The sequence below is a fragment of the Phalacrocorax aristotelis genome, chromosome 4 (assembly GCF_949628215.1).
Source record: "Phalacrocorax aristotelis chromosome 4, bGulAri2.1, whole genome shotgun sequence".
Classification (NCBI taxonomy): domain Eukaryota; kingdom Metazoa; phylum Chordata; class Aves; order Suliformes; family Phalacrocoracidae; genus Phalacrocorax; species Phalacrocorax aristotelis.
In genome coordinates, this window is record NC_134279.1 from 70,076,597 (window position 1) to 70,098,540 (window position 21,944).

The 21,944-nt window shown below is 42.0% G+C and overlaps 1 protein-coding gene across 1 annotated transcript; it reads right to left on the minus strand.

Annotated features, from left to right (window-relative positions):
• Nucleotides 1-1,254: 1,254 nt before the first annotated feature.
• On the minus strand, nt 1,255-3,970 carry CYTL1 (cytokine like 1). Its single transcript, XM_075092463.1, has 4 exons — nt 3,742-3,970; nt 3,591-3,635; nt 2,100-2,228; nt 1,255-1,933 (listed from the first exon to the last, which is right to left on the minus strand). The coding sequence occupies exons 1-4, from the start codon at nt 3,877-3,879 to the stop codon at nt 1,850-1,852; spliced, it is 396 nt and encodes a 131-aa protein (XP_074948564.1). The 5' UTR covers nt 3,880-3,970; the 3' UTR covers nt 1,255-1,849.
• Between the last annotated feature and the right edge of the window lie 17,974 nt (nt 3,971-21,944).

Here is a 21,944-nt window from a genome sequence, read left to right on the forward strand (position 1 = left end):
TCTTGTACAGAGGTTGCTGGCTTGGAGAGAAGTATCCTAAAAGGCAAACTAAGCAATGATTTTTCTGATAGTAGAGCTATCTGAACTGTTGCACATTTTTGAGTTCAGCGTGCTGCTAGATCAGATTGCTGAGCTTGCTACTGTCTCTACCAGATGCCTGTAGAGACACCTGAGTGGAACCCCTGTAAGATGCCTGTGGGCAGAACGGCTCATCTAGAGGATTAGTAAGGTTAGCACATGAGGACCTTCAGGAGAGAAATACAAATTCTGACAGGCACATTCCCTGAACGTACACTCAGAAAGGAAACAAACTGGAAAGGAAAGCATTTGTTTACTTTATTCCCTCTGTATTTCCCCTGGGTTCAGAGTTTCCCAACCTTATTCTGTGGTTCAGTGGGACAGTCAAATGTGCTATAGCTAAACTCAGATTAGTAATTTCTACAGACCAGAGTAATTCTAAAATAAAGACAACCCCTTTTTTCCCCCTTCACATTTTTTTCCTTTGATTTAATGTTATGATTGACTTATTTCTGTAACAGTTGTCAATTATTTTGGTTTATACCATCAGATATTCATGGGAATGACAGGATGATAAAGGAGCTGTGATTGTCCCGCAGCCCCATGATTACAGAAGATGGGGTTTTTATAAGACATGGTGAGACCACTGACCAAGTGACCAGGGCTGGCAGTGCTGCAGATGAATGACAAGCAAATGCTACACAGGAGAGAGAGGAACCACTTCCAGAGAGGAAAGGAATGGATTCTCTGGGGTAATAGCTGCTACTTCCAAGAACATGGGGAAGATTTTTTCTATTCTTGGCACCAAAGAGATGCTGGGTGTGAAGGTCCCATGTCCTGCAGATACTGGAACGACCCATGACTCTGGAACTATTATCTGGAAATTTTATTAATCTCAGTAGCTCCATACATGGGCTGTGTCTTAAAAATCTGTCCAAACTTTTAATAGGCTTTCTGAGCCACTGCCTCACAACTTACATTCTTATAACACAGAAACAGTATTTAAAAATAATTCCACTGATTTTGTCAAATTGTTTGCAGCACAGAAAAATTCTCCCAGTAGAAACTGACACATTGTCAAATCATGCAGACACAGCAAAGTTTGCATTGCTATGGAAACAAAGCTAAAGATGGCTTATGCTGTGAAAAACAACTTGCAAGTGACTGTGAAAAGTAACTTTGTAAGAATGACACCTTTTTGGCTAATCTTGAAAGACATGATGTAGCACAAGCATCTTGGGTTAGAAGGATGTTTTTATTTAGTTTTCCACAGAGACAGTTACTTTCACCTCTATTCTTACAAGTCTGACATCAAGAACTATTAGTATACATATACGAGCTATACACTTAAAGGGTTATCTGCCAGTACAGAATTACACTTCTCGTATCAAACACTTTAAGAAAAAACAAATATCGTCCCTTCCATGCCCATCTTTTAAAAGAAGAACTTCTAAGTCAGGAAAGGATAGAATATTGATCGTAATCTGTTTTCTTTATATGAATGTAGTTATTCATAAAAAGAGTAAAAAACATCTAGTATCTAATGTTTAAACAAAACATACCTTATACATTTGGCTAAGATGAATTAATCATACCTTGCCAAATTAAAAAAATGCTCTCTAACTGTAGTTTCCCTAGCAGCTCAGTAAGTATGCAAGGCATGCAGTTAATTTCCTGCCAAGGCTGAGAAAAATGGGTAGGTCTGAGATAATATTGCTAGTGTGCTTGAAAAAGATCTTTGTTGTTAACGTGGTAGTTGACCGTGTATACATATTTTGACGCTTCATCTTCTTGAAAATTCCCCAGGTGCAGCTTTCGGGTTGACTCCATTTTAGCTGTCAATGACGGAAGGCTCAGTGGGAGGTAGAATAGGACTTTCCAAAGCACTACAGTCATCAGTGAGGAACACCAAGTCCTGGCAAAACAAAAAAGAAGGCTAACATTTATAAAGGAGGAAGACACAAGTTAACACAATGTTGAGAAGCTCAGTCCCTGATCCAGTTTTGCTTGTCAGGGGACCGGGTGGCGACAGAGCAAGCTAAAAGCAGAGACTATGTCCTTGTTGGTGCATCTTGACCTACCCTTCTGCAGTACGAGATCATGATGGTGTACAGGCTCCGGGCTTTTTCCTTCAGCTCGCTCACTTCAAACACTCCCTCACATCTGGGGTAGGCCACAAAATCACGGAGTTTTGCCAACACACAGTAATTCTGCAAAGCACGCAAAAGAGGTATGTGTAACCCTGCACAAACACAGATTTATGTTTCTCATCCACCACTTACAAAATTCTTACTGCTTCTATGTGAACCTTGAATTCCTACCTCTATGTATGTGTAATCTATGTAACCTTTGGTTAGGCAAATTCACCTTCAATATTTCATAACAAAGATGTTTGGTCCAAATAAGTGCTCGGAAAGGTGCACAGACACAGTTTTGGTCTGCCAGCCTATTTCTCACATGATTTAGGAGGCAACAGTGTCAATACAATCACATCTGCTCCTGTAGTTGGTGGATTTACCTACAGAATAGGTGCATTGTCTCCCTTTGAAATGAGTACCTGATTTAGCTGGTGAACAGATTATCAAGATCTCACAGATATGATTCTTCTGTTCCCGTACAATAGGCAATTCTGTGAATGTCAGGCAAATTTTTTTCCAGAGTAATTTTTACTTTTCATTATCAAAATAAAACACAGTGAACATTAATTTCACAACATCCTTGTGAAGCAGGTAAATAAATATCCCAGCTTTTTCCTTAAAGCAAGGGAAACTGAGGCACTGGGCTCACTTTGTTTGGTCTTTGTACTGAAGGCAGGCACTGGCAACTCTGGAATTGGGATCCGGAGAGTTCTGACTTGCAAGACTTGACGGTGTTTGCCTATAGCAAAAAGTGTCAGACATCTCTTGGTTTGTCTGGTATTTTCTAATTTTTAGTTGCTCGATTGAGCACTGGGAAAAGAAGCCAAATATGCTGGATATCCCAAGGCAGAATACGATAACATAAACTTTGTGTGCAGGAGGCTACTTTAAAGTGTCTGTGATGGGAGATGACTACTGCTGTTTTTTCTCAGTATCACACGTCCATATCCTCAGCAATCCTTTTTCCTTCTGGGTTTGACAAATAGCTATTTAAACAGGAAAAGCCAGCAAGGCATTCCTGTACTTCTTTTTATTAAAGCTGCAGTGCCAGAAGCCACTCATGATATAAAATGAGGTAGATTTATTAAGTGAAGAAATTTATTCTGCAGTTATTTTAAACTATTATTCAAAGTTTTGTTGCACTTATTTAACTACTGAAAAGGCTCTGTCACAATGAATTAATAACGTACAAGTGGTAATCACTTCAAAGTATTGATTTCCTATTTTTTGAATTTTTAAACAAGTAAAATCTCAGAAGCTCCAGAGGGATTTTAATAAGGTTCAAAATGAGATTTTTTTTTTGGTCACTCATCTCTCTGCTTAATTAAGCTTTTGTTTCAAACCACTCTTCTGGGGTACAATCTTAAGAGTTATCCTCCCTTTCCATTAGCTGCTTTTACTGCAGAGGAGTAAGAAAAAAGTTTGAAAACTTACATGTATGTCCAGGTACAGCCTGGGCAGCATCTCCACACATGAGTCCTGCAGGAAAGAAAAAGACCTGTTGCAATTTTGTTTAGAGAGAAACTTGTGTCAAAAGCAAGCAACCCACAGCGCCTTTGCAGGAGCAGTTTTTAGGTAGACTCACCACAGCTTTGGAGGTCTGCAACTCCTTAAAGGACTCCGTGATTTCTTTGCTCAGAGACAAGGCCCTCGAGTAGCAAGTCGGAGGGGCTGCGTTGGCTAACAGGACAGCAGACAGCAGAGCAATCAGGCTCAGCAGCATCTTCTTTGTGGAGAGCTTGTCCAAAGGAGGAGGAAGGGAGGAAAAAAATCACCGTTAGTGGTTAGGCAGCTACTGGAAAGTATCAACGAGTAAGTTTGACAGGCCAGCCCCCAAATAAATAGTCTCCTGCATCAGTGGGGAAAAAAAAAAAGGCTGGGGGTGGTCCAAGCAGCAGCTTGCTGCTGTTTTAAATTTCCTGCCAACCTATGAGTCTGAGCTGCTAGAGCTTTCCTGCCCAGAGCAGGGAAAGGAGGGTATGAGCGTAACAAAAACAAACACTACTGGCACTTTTTATTCCAGAAAGAAAACAACCTAGTGAGCATCTCAAGCAACAGAAATATGTGTAAGAAACATCACAGCATTATCGAAGTGTTGTAGGTCTTGATCCTATATGTGCTTTAGTACATACTCCTCTTTCTTGAGAATGTAATGTACAGCTGTGGGACTATATAGGCTGCAGATAGAAAGAAATCTTTCCAGGACTGATGTCGTATGTTGGCAGTATCAATCAGACTTGCTTACCACCCTTAGCAGGTCTGAAAGGTTACCACTATAAAGGAAACCTCCCAGGTCTAGTATCATTTTCCCTTTTAACCTATGCAGATGCTCACAATTTCTTAATCAAAACAGTAGTGCTTGTTATGGCTGCTTGGGGAGACCTGTGTATTTACAAATTCATGGTTGCGAACAGAATGAACACATCTCTATATGGCTGTCATAAATGTATAAAAACTACTTTTCTTTCTGAGTTGAATTTATGAGGTTCTGTTCTTTTATTAGATTCCAGACGGAGCTAAGAAATCCAGATGCTGGGATGCAGGTGTGAGGCTGAACATATGTTGTTCTTACATGTTTATTGTCCTGTAAAATGGAGGTACCCTTGAACGAAGAACTGGTTATTTCACAAGTTATCCCCCTGCCCGCACTTTCAAATTCAGATTCTAGATGGGTATTAACCAAAATAGTAAAGTATCTGATGAAGTACTGCAATCCCCTGACATTGCAGTAGACCAGGAAGTTTCATCTGAATGTGGGAGGAGGGGAAATGACTGAAAACCTGTAAAAGAAAGGGGCTTCCCACCAGCCATTTTAGAGAGAAAATCAGAGTCTTGAAAACCATTTTTTTGGGAAAAGAAGTAATCTATGGGTTGCAGAGGACTGCCACTTAAACCTACCAAAACACCTGGAGGAAGCAGGGAAAGAGTGCTGCATATTACTGTCGTCTTATACATTTCTTTGCTTTCATAAAGAACAATTGATTTAGTAACATCATGTGCTCCTGAAGGTTAAAGTGGTAGATACTCAGAGAGGAAAGAAAAGTTGGGAGTGCTGCTTGTGGGGAATTTAGGACTGGCCTTGGCAAATGGGCTGCCTGGTCTTATTTTCAGGAAAAGGAGTTGCCTAGACAAGTGAACGAAGAGGCCAGAGGAAGACAAGAAACATTCTGAGATGTTCCCAAGCAGCTGGATCATAAATCTAAACACAGCTACCTAGTGCACGTCCAAGGAAGATGCTACTAACTGTGAGCCTTGATGGCAAAGAAACAGACTTCTAATCACCATCTCATTACTGTAAAGAGTAGCTGAGGGTAGGAGTGAAATATTATCCTTCTATCACATTCTTGTTTGGCAAGCTGCTAAAAAGTAGTTGCTCTGCCAGAAGAGGAGTCTTCTGAATAGCATAAATGCTCTCCCAGTACAAGAGGTCAACAACCCAGCTGCTGCTCAGGATGGCTTCAAAATGAAGCATTTGCTTTTTTTTTTTTTTTTTTTTTAAGTGCAAGCAATATTATCTTTCTTGGTATTTTACTTATATTAATCCTACAGTGATGACTCCATTTCAAACAACAATTAAATACTATGAATCATGCTCTAGAAGATAGATGTCAAAGTGACTGTGACAAATGTGGCCTCATGGCCACTCTTTGTCTGGCATGAAGAACTAGCAAAACAACTCTTCAGGGCCTGTGTCCTGGCCATATTCAGGCAGCTGAAAGCTATTTAAAGGTCTCTCTCTTTAGGATGGGATAATGATAAAGATGCCAACACAAATCTGGAATTACATTATGAACTGAGCTGTACTTTGGTTGCCTAGGCCCAGAGAGGCAAGCATGTAGCTTCCTATAGCCTAACACAATAGCCTGTCTTCCAAGTTGGGGTAAAAGTTCCATGCCACAGAAGCCTCAGCCAGTGGTCACATCTGAGGGAGCCTGGACTAAGTGCTGAATGCCACCTACTGCAGTCACAACCCTCAGCTCCAAGAAGACATCCAGAGGAGGAAAAGCCCAGCACTTGCATAGCGCTGAGGGCTTATGTTTTTTGCCCAAAAAGTGGAAGACCTGGAAATCATTTCATTCTCAGTTTCTGAAGGTGCAGGTCATTGTGTTGTATGGCCATGTTCTGAGTTAGTAACAAAGGGAAGGGGGAGGAAAGGACTGCCACCTGCCATTCATGCTTTTGTATTTGAAGTCTGCCTTGCCCACACTTGCAGCCTGCACACCCATGACTCTTGTCCTAAAAGGTGAGATTTGCTGAGCCCCACACACTTGCAGAGATGCTTTGCCATCGAAAGGCATGGGAAATGATCCACCCATTGAGTTTCTTCTGCAGAACAGGGAAAAACAATGACTTGCCGAGAAACCAAGCCCTTCCTGGCCCAGAAAGCAAAGCAAAGCCTGGATCCAGACCACACCAAAACATTTAACCATATTTAAAAAAAATAAAGACTCTCTGCTTTGTGAAGGGTCAAAATTGCTGAAGTAATTTGCTCTGAAGTTTTTGCTCAGCTGCAGTATTGCTGCCTTGTGGTTTCTCTTTGATCCCATATAAAGTACCTCAGGGAAAGCCACCTGTGATGGATGTCTACTCAAATAGTTAAAAAAATAAGCTACCCTCAGAAATACTAGGAAAAAAGGGCTTCTGTTTTTGGAAAAGAAGGACCAGAGTTTAATTTCCTCACCTAAATCTTCTCCTCCCTGGGCCAGATTACATGCATAGTTGACTCTGACCCAGATGGATATTTTCCAATGTCTACTAGCTCATCAGCACTTCTGCACATCTCAGCATGCAGAATATGCAACTCTGTTCAAAAAAGACAAATACTCTCTTCTCAGTTATTTTCTGTTTGTAGCTCATCAGCAAGATTATCCTTAGGCTCTGAGTACATTCAATTTATGGTCCAGATGTGAGGAAATAACTTCTTTTTCTCTAAGAAGCTCACTGGTGACTTCAGAAGAACTTGCTAGTGACACCAGGCACTGGGAGTCCTTTCAGTCTGAGGCACCTGACATGACTCTGAACCAGATACCTAGTTACCAAAGCTCTTGAAAACCCAGACTCTTTTTAGTGACTGCTTTTATCCAGTCACTTATGCAAAACTACTTATTAATTCTGGTGCATACCCTGCCTTGGGTGGAGATGGTCTTTAACAGGGAGACACAAGTTGTTCTTAACAAAGGTTAACGGCATCTTAGAGGCAATATTCAAAATAGACATGGAGATAGTCTTCAGAGCTACAGGAAGGGAAGGGGCAAAGATCAAAATATGTTGAATCCTCAGTCAAAACTCGCCTGAGGATTGCCTCTATGGAGAAGCTGCTATTTATAGCCCTTCCAGTCTGTGCGACAGTGCTCAGGCTGGCATTAGAAGGGAGCACAGTGGGAGCCTATCAGTACCACCATATTTACAGTGAACATCATGGCATGGACAGATCCACCGCACACATATCTTGACCGTACTCCTCAATTCAGTGAGCATATGAAGACTTCAAGTGTTCAGGTCACACCCTTTCTGAGTTTTGCGTCTACTCTTGAGGCTGATAATGTCACTACAGCCCCAAGTGATATTTACAGTGCATTTTTTTACTCTTTTATAAGGAATATTCCATAGCAAAAGCAGAAACATGGGCTGAGAGGAAACTTACAAGCCTATCATGACATAACTGTGTATATTTTTTTTTAAATTGAGCTATGTTGTCCTTTTGCTTCCAAGTTACTGAAAACTCAGACAATAATATTTTTCTAAAAGTCAAAGGGCTCACTATACAGGCAGAAATTCCTCCCATGTTTGAACAGTCTACCAGGGCCTCCAACAAGTTTTGACAAAAGCTCTTTTAAGTTGCTGACTTCCTAATACCAAAATCCATTTGTTCAATGAAAATGTTTATTTTAAAGTAGTTTGGGGCTGCCATGAGACACCTCATGAAATGAGCTTCTGAGTATATTGAAAAATAGGAAAAGAAAAGTAAAATGGTGCTTTACAGAGAAAGCCCTGTGTATTAAAGAAGCAAATCAAACCCCTGTGACTCAGTTGGCTGCTGTGGCAAAGGTGTCACTTCTTGCTTCAGAGCACAGCTAAACTGCCCTGCAAGCTTCCATCTCAGCACAAGGCTTGTTGGAAACCCTGGCATTTTGATTAAGGTCTTATCTGGTTTTTGTGTTTTTCCTCACTGTGCAACAATGCACTTTGCTGAGCCTGTTTGTTAGATGTCAGCACTGAATAGTGGGATAGGGGTTGTGCAGCCTCACACATTGTCCTGGGTCTTGGGGATGCTGGTGCACAAAGCTGCCGGGTGCCCCAGTACAGAAGGAAAGCCAGGTACAGCAGCACAGTGTGCCTGCATTTAAAGCTGGGGTAATCCAATGTGTATCCTTTCCTCTTTCAGGCTAGCAATAAGTCTCTGCTGGTGATCTGCATGTCTTGGCCAAGCTGTGGGCAATGGACAAGGTAAGTAGGACCTCAGGGCTGTCACTGGGCTGGTGTTGCAATGCTGTTTCCCCATGAGAGTTAAGAAAAAGTCTTTGTTTACTCAGTCGTACAGCCTTCTTTTTTCTACACTGCTGTTGTTATTTTTAAAAATTTGCATATATATTGAGGAAACAGATGTTACTGCTCAAAAGCCTGTTCTTAGATAAATGGTTATAGAGGCAGCTAAGCCATCTGGGTCAGAAAAAGAAACGAGATGGTCTGACATCTGGAGGTCTTTGCAGCATGAACCTGGCACTGGGCACTTTCCCTGTGGGAAAACATATGGAAATGGGGAGTCCTGTGGTCCAGAATGGGCCAGCAGCATTGGAGAACAGGAATAATTTACTTGTGCTGCCTCAGACCGGTGACTGGATCATTGACACTGGCTGTGCTTACCAGCCCTCTCTGCAGGGCAGGGGATCAGGCAGCAGGTTCCTGTGTCTGCAGGGGTGTATGGGGCTCAGCATGATGGCAGTGCCCAGGACAGCTCAGAGATGTCCATATGAGTGTCTGTCACTGCGGTGCAGACGTAGCCTGGCTTGTCTGTGTCTTGGCTGCTGTCTGTGTAATGGGGATAACGGTATTTCCCACGGATGCTGTGGGAACGCAGCCATCAACACCAGGGAGACGGGAGATTATGCGGTTCTAGCCCTGTCAGTGATACCCTTTTCAGTGACTGCAAGGCTTATTGATTCAAGTAATGCAGGATTTAGAGACTTAAGCCTTCACTGCCTTGCTAAGGAAAAGGCAATTTTACCTCAGAGTAACTCGCAGACTTCTCTGGTGAAATAGCAGGGTGCTTTCAGCCAGGTTCCCTGGCTGGGTGTAGGCATGGGCAGAGCTGCCTGCTTTCCTCCTGGTAGCACACAAGTGCCTTGTCTGCACTCCATATGGGCTTTGAGACCACTCACATGTGAGTTATCTTAAGGTAATCCCATTCTTTATTAACACTGAAGTCAGGGCCTCAATAACAAGGTTTTGGGGAGAGAACCCTGTTCAGGTTTAGACCAGTGCTCAGCAGTAAAAGCAAGTTATTCATGCTTTCCTGCCTTGCCCTTGCCCTTGCTCCCCCTCTCCCTCCACATGCACATGCAAATGTAGCAGATAGCTCCAGCCCTAATCATTGCTGGTTGGCTTCCCACCCTCCCTAATTACACTCCTGATGAAAAATGAGGGCAGCCAGCAAGGAATATATCAAAGGTGATACAAATAAATGTATTCATCCACCAAATTTGTCCCCGATACAGGCCTATGGGGGAATTCAAGGGGTGAAAAAATGCAAGGTCTGAGCTATCTGCTCTCAGAGGTTGTCCCTCCAAGGAGCTATTGTCTACGCGTGGTTAACCTGCAAGAAGATGAGGGACTTAATTTTCGAGGACTGGCATTCCTGCACCTTTCAGAAGCATTATGTCACTAAGAGAAAATAAATGGATGAGACTGAAAGTGCAGCTCTGTACAAAAGCCTGGTCCAAGCCAAACAGGAATCCAAAGAGACTTCTCTGCTGAACCATAGCCTGCACAGGAGCTTTTCAGTAGCTGCTTAGCATGCTAGCAGGCTCAGTTTTCTTTCTATTCTTGCCTAGAAACCTGCAAACGTCAAAGCTAATGTTGTTGTGTATATTTCTGGATAAAAACAACAGTTCTTCCAGCAGGCTAGCACAACTGTGAGGTAAAATAAATTCTCATCTCAGCTGGCTGAAAAGGTAAAGTACAGATCCATATAATACATCACATCTCCACAGTTCTATTTTCTTTCTATACACTGCTTTTCACATTTTATATTTAGGCATAGTGGAAGAAATCCTGCCATCACTGAATTCATTGACACAAGTCACAGACTCCTGCAGATCCACATTCTCACTCCAGATTAAAACCCACATTCAGTTCATTGGCCTCAGTAGCACAAAAGCCCTGAAGCCAAAGCAAGAGTAAATCGGATGCATTATTTCTTGTGTCTCACAGAAAGCATTACCTTTTGGAGTCCTGTCTGTTGGAGTCACAACACAGGTTTAAAGCTGTCTTTGCCAGAGCCCTAAAACCAAACGATGTGATATGTACCTTGTACAGGTGTAAATACTCTTCTATGGAAGAAAAATATATAAATAGGGTGGAATAGTTCATGGTCTGCTCTACTAGACAAAATGCAGAAGTGATGAAAATAAGTGGAGTTTAATTCATACACCAGAAGGCTGTGCTGCCATCCAGCGAGACCTGGACAGGCTGGAGAGCTGGGCCCAGGGGAACCTCATGAAATTCAACAAGAGCCAGTGTAGGGTCCTGCACCTGGGGAGGAACAACCCCAGGCACCAGTACAGGCTGGGGGCTGAACTACTGGAAAGTGGCTCTGCTGAGAAGGCCCTGGCAGTGCTGGTGGGCAGCAAGCTGACCCTGAGCCAGCACTGTGCCCTTGTGGCCAAGAAGGCCAACGGTATCCTGGGGTGCATTAAAAGGACCGTGGCCAGCAGGTCGAGAGAGGTTATCCTCCCCCTCTACTCTGCCCTAATGAGACCACATTTGGAGTGCTGTGTCCAGTTTTGGGCTCCCCAGTTTAAGAAAGACAGGGAACTTCCTGAGCAAGTCCAGCAGAGAGCTACCAAGATGATCAGGGGAGTGGAGCATCTCCCTTATGAGGAAAGACTGAGAGACCTGGGTTTGTTCAGCCTGGAGAAGAGAAGACTGAGGGGGGATTTCATCAATACCTATAAATATCTAAAGGGTGGGTGTCAAGAGGATGGGATCAGACTCTTTTTGGTGGTGCCCAATGACAGGCCAAGGGGCAATGGGCACAAACAGGAACACAGGAAGTTCATCTCAGTATGAGAAAAAACTCCTTTCCTGTGCGGGTGCCAGAGCAGGGGCACAGGCTGCCCAGGGAGGCTGTGGAGTCTCCTTCCCTGGAGACACTCAAACCCTGCCTGGATGTGTTCCTGTGCCCCCTGCTCTGGGTGTGCCTGCTCAGGCAGGGGGGTTGGACAAGGTGATCTCCAGAGGTCCCTTCCAACCCCTACCATTCTGTGATTCTGTGCTTCTGTTTAAGAAAATCAATAAACTTAATAATTACACTTTTGTTCTGTCATTCATTAAAGCTTTTCTGTTTTAAATCCTTCTGATAAAAATTAAAAAGGAAAAAGAATCTCCTTCTGGTTCTGAACTACATGTAATGAATTCCCAGATGACCAAGTGTCCCTACAAGTGTATTTTTAGTTTGTATTTGTTTAAGTTGGGTGACTAAGAAAAGAATTATTTGAAGATACATCAAATGTAGCTGCATACATGAACAGTATAGTGGATAGCTCTCTCTGGTAATAAGACTCTAGCTTGCAGGAGGTTGCCCTGCCATCCCAGCAGAGGCAGAGCAGAGGCAGTGTTGCCCCCATCCCTCTGCTAGGTTAGCGATAGCAATCAACAGGTAGTTTTGAGAACATTGGCAACGGCGAGGTGCCAAATGGGCCTGTCCTGCCTGCACAGCTGGTTCTCAGGCAGCTTCCCAGAGAGTGCCGGTGGTACGTTAACCCAGCCCACCTTGGCATGGGGTGCCCAGGGCAACTGTGCCGAAGTAGGGATGGGTGTTCATGGTCTTTGGCTGAATGAGAGGTGTGTCAGATACAATGGTGTCTTGGGGGACTTTCTAAGCAACAGGATGTCTACTTACTCTCATGGTTTTATAAAGTTTCTTTTTCCCCTTATAGTTACTCCTGAAAAGAAAGATAAATAATTATACATAACAGAGTCAACATTTCAGCTGGGTAATATACCAAAGAAAGCACCAGGGGATAGCACAAAGAGAAATATTTTGAGTGAAGAATCATCCCAGTTGCAGTGTTATGTCTTTCATGTGTAGAACAAACCGAGGTCTTTAATGTCCATACTTTTAATTTTGGACCATTTAGCTAATTTCCATTATAAAACTAATCAAATGAACATTTATTTTCCTCCTTTCTATTTGGCTTCATCTTTTCTTGTTTTGTTTTGTTTGTTTGTTTGCTTGATGTTTTAGAAGGGTTGTGGCTGGAGAAGTGAGAACTTGGCTTGATTTAAAATGTAAATGCAATTCTATCAATCTTCCCCTCCACTAATAGGCTGCCTGGGCATTTTAAGGGCATATAGTGAAAAGAAAACTGTGACTGCTAAAGAAAACCCACCCCCTGCTGTTTCTGTTCATATTTATTTCACAATCAGCCCATTGAAATGGTGTGATTCACACTCTGATGCCGTCGTTGTCTAGCTGGCAAAGTCACTGGTGAATTTAAAGAAGTTTCCCAAGCTGAAAACCAGGCAAACTGCATTTGGGGCAAAAAGCAATCTTATCAGCAATGAGAGGTAGTGAGTCACTGCAGTGATCTCTCTTGCTGAGAGCTGAGGCTACCCTTGCAAATGAGAAGCTCTCTTGAAATAAGAAGCCTCCTTCAAAAAACTGTGAGAAGTGTGTTGCTTTTGAAATGTAAAGTGCCCTTCTGATATACATATACATAGAGTATACAAGAGTAAAGTCATGCTAAAGTTTGCAGAGGCAATTTAAATATTCTTTGTTAAAACATTGTTCCTCAAATAAATAGCCCAAAAAGGGTAAAAGCATGTGTGAATGCACAAGAGGAAAAGAGGCTGCCCAATTCCCCAGTAATCTTGGGTAAATACTAAAGGAAAACCCTGTCTGTTTACCTTAAATTATCCAGAATTAACATATTCATCATCTACCTTATAACCAAGCAGTTTGTTTGAAATAATGACTTCCTGGTAATACAAAGACACATGACTGAAGCATTATCTTTATTATATTAATCATGATCTATCTTTGTGACAAGTATTACCATATCCTCTTCTACTGACATACTTAAAAGTTTAGGAGCCAGTATCAATATAGAAGATCAGAATAGCCTAGAGAAATAAATAAAGATCACTAGAGACTGGATTAATGGAAATAATTACATCCAATAATATGATGCATTTGGTTATGAGTTTTTGCATAGAATTTCTACTGTAATGCAAGAGCTCATCATACTGCAATGATAGATAATGGAAAAATGTGCTATATCTTTTACTACATATTTTCTCTTTAATCTTGGGATAAATATTAGCCATATAAATATGGCCAGAATTGCTACGAAAAAGGTGAATGTAATCTTAGGATGTGTCAGAGGAGTTGTAGCCAGCAGGGACAAGGAGATATTGACACAGGTGTAAAAGCAGGGATCTGCTCATCTGGCACATGACACACACTTTTTGTCACCCATGGTTGAGGAGGATGAATTCAGACTGCATGGGGTGCAGAAAGAACAGTGAGAATATTCAGTGAGTGGGAGAGAGGGGACAATGTGGGTATTTTCCCCTTCTACCTCCCTTTCCTTGTCATTCCAGTTACTTTTCCAACAGCTGGGTCCTTGTCCTGCTCTCCTGGCAAAGCTTGCTCTCGGCTCTGTGGCTCAGGGCACTCCAGCCCCATCACAGCCCGTTTTCCCATGGCTGTTACCAGGAAGTTCTGTAATAGGAGTGGAAAGGGAGGTGGTCCTGTAGACAACCTCTCTATGCGTATACATCCCAGTCACTCAGAGAACTAGAAAGCCAGGCGCACAAGAACTGCAGAGCCCAAGCAAGCTGGAAACTCTGCTTCTGTGCTGCTCTTTGGATTGGGCACTGCCTTGATTGCTGACCAGTACCCATCGCTTTGACTGATATGAGAATCAAAGCTGCAGAGGCATAGGACAATGGTCCATGGTTTTCTAGGGGACACCCTGCCTGAAATAGAGGTTGGAGGCCTTGGAGTCCAGCCCAGAGAAGGATGTGGTAATTCACTGGCCAGAGCAGTACAGTTGCCCCACCGGACCCTAGTCTGAATGCAGCATAGCATTAAAACTGATGTGCAGGCAGTACTGTGCAGCTACATGGTGCTCTCAGAAAGGCTGGGTTTGCTCCTGGAGAATGTAAAAAGCTCATGTACAGGCAGCACAGCAGCTGTCACACTATGAACAGCACTCAGAACGTCGACCTGTTTTATTCTTCAATTGTACGCTAACAAAAAAGGTTGGCATCAACTTTATTCAAATCAAAAAGATGCAGTTTCAATTCTTCCTATTGCATAATCTAGGTACATGAGCTTCTGTAATAAAACAATGCACCGGGTGGAGAATGATGGCATTGTCCACACCATTTTCTCTCTGACACCAAAGAGAAATGGAAGGAATAGAGGCAAAGAAACCAAACAACATTGAGGAACGTATCAAAGTGATCAAAGCAGACTCTTTGATTCTGCTTCACACATGCTTTTCAAAGAAGGGTTACATTTCCAAACACAGTGCGTCAGTTCTTGGTGCCAATAAACTGGCTCTATTTAGCTTTATACTGATAGCAGTAGAAAAAAAAATCTTTAGTGAGATGCATTTTCTAAGCCTTGCTATCAAGTGCTGAACTTGATAGGAAAAGGCTAAATGCATCTGTTGCTCTCTGAGGATGCTGAGTGCTCACTGAGAGAGACCCGGTGTCAGGCCTGAGTAGCCCTACAGAGGAATCAGCCTTTGCAAGCATGAGGGCAAGCTATAAGATGATCTTTTTGTTCATCTGTATTTAATACACCTCTTTGTTAACAGACCAAGCCCCAGGGGAAAAGAGCGACTTACAAAGAACGTGGGACATGTTTAAAAAATGATTTGGAAAAGGTGCCTGGTCATAGTCCTTTTATAGCTAGAAAATATTCATAATTTTCATGTATTTATCTCCCATTCTTTTCCCGAAGAAATAGGCAAGGTTTCAAGGCTCCTGATCTAAATGCACTGGAGTAAAATATTATTCTTTGATGTTATAATTTGACCATTAATGATGTCAAGCATGAATCTTCTCTTATACCCTTGCAGGACGTAATCCATTTCTGTCTTTCTAAAATCTGATTTTCTCTCTGTGCTGCAGCAACTGTAAAGCACAAGCTGCCCCCAGGGAGGTACTTTGTTTAGCTGTGCGGACACATTCCTCCAGGAAATATTGAAGCCAAACCGCACACACACATACGCACACACAGACACTGTGTTAGAAGAATTCAAACCTTGAACAGAAAACAAACCAGTACTGGGTCTACAGTCTGAACTTCAGTGCATGTTGAATTGTGTTTTTCACATTTTTCTTTGGTTTTACGAGCTGGGGCTGTGGACCAAGACAGGAATTTTCCAAACACAGAAAGCACTGCCCAAGGGCAGCCCAATATCCTCTGGCCATGTCAGAGCTAAAAAAAACATGGAAAAAATTTTGCGTATCCAGCACTTTCTTGTTTTTCTCATGTGTGAGACAGACATGGGCAGCGGCAATTGTCATAAGTCAGAATTTGCTGCAACACGAACATCCAGCATATGTCCATGGAGGAAAAATCATGCAAGGCAGGAGTTAAGGCATAGATGTATGCTTATTCTGTAATGCATTCTTTTCTTTTTGCTCACCGAAGATAGACCTATGAGAAGAGTCAAGCTCTATTTTCTTCTGGCACCAGCCTTGGCAGCTAGTGTCAGGAACAGGACAACAGATACAGTAACATGATTAAAACTGCCAGAGTCCGACCCTCACTTAGGATGTGGCTTCTGCCCTGAAATGGAGCTACTAGTAGGCCAGGGCCACTCTTAAACTGAATGACTTCCTAGTGCTTTCTTTTTTTAGATTTTTTTAACACATTTATTTATTAAGCAATCTTCTTTATATTGAACATTTATTTATCACACTTTATTTTTAATTAACTGTATTTATTTTGTGGGTTCTGACTGCAGGAAGGTAAGGCAACAGGGAATTGTGGGATGGATGCAGACAGCTTGGATGAGCAAACGTGAGACCAAACCATGAGAGATGCCTCTGCAACCAGCCCCAATGACGGGTGTCCCACCTCTGCTGCCCATGCAAAGCCCCTCATGTCAGTGGGCTCAGGGACTGTCCTTCTTGCTGCTCCTTCCATTACCAGCTACCCCAAGGGACAGCAGAGCAGAGGAAGAGCTGGAAGGTAGATGCTCCTGTCTTAAGTGGACAAAGAGCCCAAGAGGTCCCAGTGTTTGATGCTGGAGGGATACAGAAAAATGGCTGCACTCAGAGATAAAAACATCACAAGCCTTGCAATGGATTTTGCAGCTTGTTTTGCTCAGAGGCACTGCTGAGTAGGGACTAAGTTTCATAACTCTTTTAGGCAGTGTTGAACATGCCATCATTCCTTAGCGAATGATTCTAGTAATTAGAAAACAGATACTTTAAAACTAGGGTAAGAATAATGTAAATGAGGGTGTTTCTTTCCACTTTAGATTGTTCTGCTGCTTAAGCTGACATTAAACAGTAGGTGTGACAATTATATTCTTAGAAGAAATACAAGCTAATTTTCATTTAGACAGCTGATGCTGAAAGATTCTTCATATAGAACTGGTGGATAAATTGCTTGAATTTCCAGTGTAATACATGAAGGAGTTTCAGCTGTGTCAGAGATCAGCATTTGATGCTGACCTCTTTTTTAAAGAAAGCACTGGTTAAAAGAAGATGGTGTTCTTCTTGGAGGAAAACCCAAGATCCACATCTAGAAAAACTCTTAAGAACATGTGAATTTAAGCATACTATTGAATCCAGTAAGAGCAGTCTTCTACTTGAAACTGTGTGCACACGTGTGCCAACAGTATACATGGTAAGAAAAAAAATGCCCGGAAAAAGTTGTGGACAAATACTTGCGTGCAACTGCCTAGTCAAGTGAGCTACACTTTGGTTGACTCTGTGTTGGAGTTTTTTACTGCATAATTCAGAATCATCTTTAGTAAACCATGTGGCCTTTGGTCCTTCTGAAGCATAGATGCCTTAGGGAATGTAATGATATTTTGCTTTTTTTTTTTGTTTATTCATGCTTTATTTTCTTAATTCCTTTTGTCTTTTGACTCACAGCCTCCAGCAAGGAAACGAAGTCTACTGTTAATATAACTTGTGTTTGAAGCACAGAATAAGAAGCACTACATGTGATTATCTACTATGCTGCTGAGAGCTGGAGACTAATTTCCAGATGACATATGTTGTTAGCACTGCTATATGAATTACAGCTTAGGGGGCAAAGTCATAGATCAAGACTCTCACTGAGCTAGAAGCTGTGCAAACATGTGAAAAGATGATCTCTGAGTTGCAGAACTTTGCTATAACCTCTGCACACTTTCCTGTTCAACCTACTGCTGGTTTTCTCCCAAGATTGCTTCCTTACATCCATTAATAACAATGTATTTTCCTCGTCTGACAATAGCATGCCTCGCTTAATATTTGTTTCATGCAAACAATAAATGAAAAATGTCTGCATTAATATGTTGGATTCCTCACTGTTGTGTCTACAGGCATCAATAAATCATTCCCACTTGACACAGCAGATTTAGAAGGTAATCAAATTTCTCTCCTTTCCAAGGCACACTGTGTTCCTGAACACTACCATTTCTGGTGTTAACCATTCACACAGGCAGAGCACATACATACACCTGAAAAAGTCTGTATCTGTTTTGGGCACTGTTGTTGACAGGTTTGGGGGTTTTTGTGTACATGGGATGCTCAGGCTGGCCAGCTTTTCCTCCAACAGTCCTCCTTAGAAGAACAAACGTTGCTTTTGGAGTTTATTTTACCTGGCAACATTTAGGATGAATAGCACATTACCTGCGTCAGTCTTTCTGAACAGTTTCTCCTATTTGGGTCTAAACCTGAAAAGCAAATTCCTGCTTCTTATTACCACCTTGATACCAGGTCCAAAGAAGAGGCAGCTTTCACAGCACCAAGTGCAGAGCTTGGCTGTCCTGCTCCAGCTCGTATATTCAGCTTCAGAAGGCCTCAGCTCAGTCCCTCCTATTGGTGAGCTGTCATGTTATTGTCCATAATTCTCTAATGGAGGCTCCTTTAGCGTTGGCCAGACAAGTCCAATGCCAGCCACTGGACTGTGTGTACCACATGCTTGAGAGACGTTATCATCTCTGTGGTGGCTTCCATCTTGATGAAACTGAGGACTGAAAATGAAATATTGTGAGCTGGTGCCCTGCTGAGAGTTAAGATGAAAAGCCTGAGGGCACAGGGAAGCTGGAGAGCACAGAATGAACCATGGGTGAGCAGTCACGCTGCTAAATGACCAGCAAGTTCTGCACCGACATGAATTGAATAAAGCAAGTAAGCATGAGCTGTATGTTCAATGCTGCCTAAAGAAAATGCACTGTATTTTTGGCAAGAAATTGAATGATTGCACAAAATATAGGAAGAAACCACATTCAGATGTTTGTTAATTAATGTGTGTTAATATCTGTTCAGTAACTGAACATACCACAGCTCTTTAGGTTCAGGTAGCATGTAAAGCAAAAGTGAGAACAAATGGGTTGATTGCTTCGCTATATTTTACTCTGATTTTTATCATTCTAACCATTTTTCTTTTCCGTCTAATATTCAATTTCAAAAACAGCTTTTGAAGTACCTTTAATAACTGGGTTATATCCAGTGCTTTGGTAACTACACACAGGTATTTTGGTGAATAGGGTCTACATTCCAGGATGAATGTTGCTGGAGACTCAGTTTTCACTTGGTCAGTGCAATGTAGGAGCTGTATTCTGACTCCCCTGGACATGTTACCTTCCAAACAGTCCCTGTAGTACCCTTCTTAAAAAAACAGATGTTTTCTGGCCCATTAATTTTCAGCAATCCACTGAAACCAAGTTGCTTTGAAACCATTTAAGAAGCATGATTCCCAGGCATTTTGAAAAATGGTAGATTTTGAATGCTTTTATGCTGGATTTTGAGAGGTGACATTTTCTAGCATAATCACTAGTATTGTTCTTGTTAGTGTTTATGTAAGACAAGTGTATAAGGATCCCAGTGATATAGGAACTCCGTAGTTAGTGATCCAAAGGAATCAGAAGCAATGGGAAAAGAAGAGGAACAGAAAATATTATGTGGATAGTCAGTATTTATTTGCTCCCACATTGCTGCCATGCCGATGGGCCATAGCAGATCAACACGAGGTGGAGTGATTCGGCCCCTTGCACTCTTGCTGCTGCCCCGTTCTCGGTAGTTGACTCGGATGGAAACTGCCAGGACTCCTGCAAAATCCTCACTTGTGAGCACACTCGCAAATCCTTTTGCCTGGAACGAGTTCAACCTCCCTATGTGAGAAAAGGTCACTGTTGGGCTCGTAGCAGGAAGAGTTTATATAAACAACAAGCTTCACCACCAACATGATTTTACCTTAACATTTTCCCTTCTGTGTTTTTTGTCCCCCGCCAAGGGCTGTCGGTCGCTCTATTGAAGATTCCCGTAATTTCAGCAGTAAGCCACAGCAGGGTCCTTTCAATCAACAGCAGCACCGTCACAGCAAGCAACGCCAGTTGCATTTCCCTCCAAGCAAACACACTCTGACTTCATTCAGGCACACAAATGTGCTCCAAATCCCAAATCACCATCTCCCAGCCCAGCAAGACAAAGGCTGCAAACTGAGTTGAAACAAAACAGATAAGCAAGTTGAAACAACATCTTTCTGCAGAAAAACAACCCAAATATTTGCACTTTTCCTACCTGCAGGAATCTCTGTTCCCTCCCATGGTCCTGCTGCAGTGTTCCTCCTCTCCGGGCCCAGGGCCCAAGCCCTCTGGGTGGGAAACTTGATCCTCCTTTGACCAAATTTCTCATGTTTCTCAGGAGACATGAAGGGACTCAGACTTTTGGGAACCTTGGTACCAAATGAAAGAGTTCTGAAAAGCTGCCTTCAGTGATGTTAATCAGATTTTGGCTTCAGAGCAATGGAAGCAGGAACCATGTTTTCTTCAGCCTAATTTCTTTAATTTCCAGTTCTCCAGTTGCATCACTACTTTAGCCTCATTTTCCAGCTTGAAGGCACAATGGGGCTTTCGTTATAGAAAATTTACACATAAACAGAAGAATAGGTGCCACAGGTGACGGTTGCTACTGAACATTGGTGTTTGCTGAGCAATGAAGCCAGTTGTAACTTTCTACTCATAAATGTTTGCTGAGAAGCAGAAGAGACAATCTCTTTTATATGCACCCTGAAAAGAATCCTACTGGAAGCTGGTGCCATTTCTAGGGTTCTAGTGTGATTTATTATTGTCCATGAATGTCATCATTCTCACAAATACAGTGTAAAACTATTTTAAAATATTATCCTTAAAAGGAGGCAAAATCACAAGATTCATACAGAAATAACACATTACATTGTGTCATCAGTTGTGGAAAATACTTCCAAATAGAAGGCTGCACTGCTTTCCCTCCTCCATTCTTGTTTGTGGAAGAGTATGGAAAGATAAAAAAAGAAAGTCAGGAAAAATTTAATAGATTAATAGATTTCTATTTATTTAAAAGTTTAATTACTTCTAAATTTTAAAAGTAATTTTAAATGCATTTTAAAATGTTAAAATTAAGATGTTTTAAAATAAAAGCATAATTTAAATGTGAATTTAAACCTTGACAGTAGTTTCCTTCCTGAATTTAGATATGTCGTCACACAGTTTTCTCAGAGGAAAACAGTGCTATAATATCTGAATAAAGGACACATAGCAAAATGATGGGGAACGTCCCATAATAAGGACTTATGACAGCATCAAATCAATGGCATCTACAGGGCTGCAAATACTAGGGATCCTAGAAAACCATAGATGTGATGGGCATAACTGATTTTCCACTTCTGCTCTTACTAGTCTGTGTGGAAAGATTTCTTTCTCCTTCCTAACCAAGTATGACTATTCCAAACTGGGTGTCCAATTGTACTCTAACAAGAAAAAATTGCTGTTGCGAATGTATGTTATCCTGCAGGTTTACCTCCGGGAGCCAGGCTCATTTCTCACAGCTGACTGGTTGCTAAGGGCAGCTGATGTATACAGCTATAGCCTGCTCATTGCCGGCATGTATGCACTGTATTGAGGACTTTTAATAGGATGCCTCTCCTGCTACTCTTACACATTTTTCTGTTTGAACATGGCTTGAATGTAAATTCAGAAAGGCTGGACTGTAATATAGAATTAAATGCTGAGGTGTCTGTATATAACAGAGACTTTTCTCCACCAACTGCTTTTTCCATAAGCTATGTTTTTGGATTTTTTTTTTAAAGAAGGAAGAAAGAAAGCACAGGTGAATTTTACAAAAAGCCTAATGATATGTCCATGATATAAGGGCAGAAATTTCAGTAGGGAACAATAAAAGCATGAAACAGGGGCTATAGCCTTTCTAGAGGCCAGGCAGCCAGAAGCCTGGAGTCGTCTTCTGAACCCATATTAGCAATTGGTTCAGTGCCATGGGAGCAGACTGGAGTGGGCAAGTGCTGAGGCTCTAATGGTCACACTGTACATGTTTTGGGGTTTTTTTCAC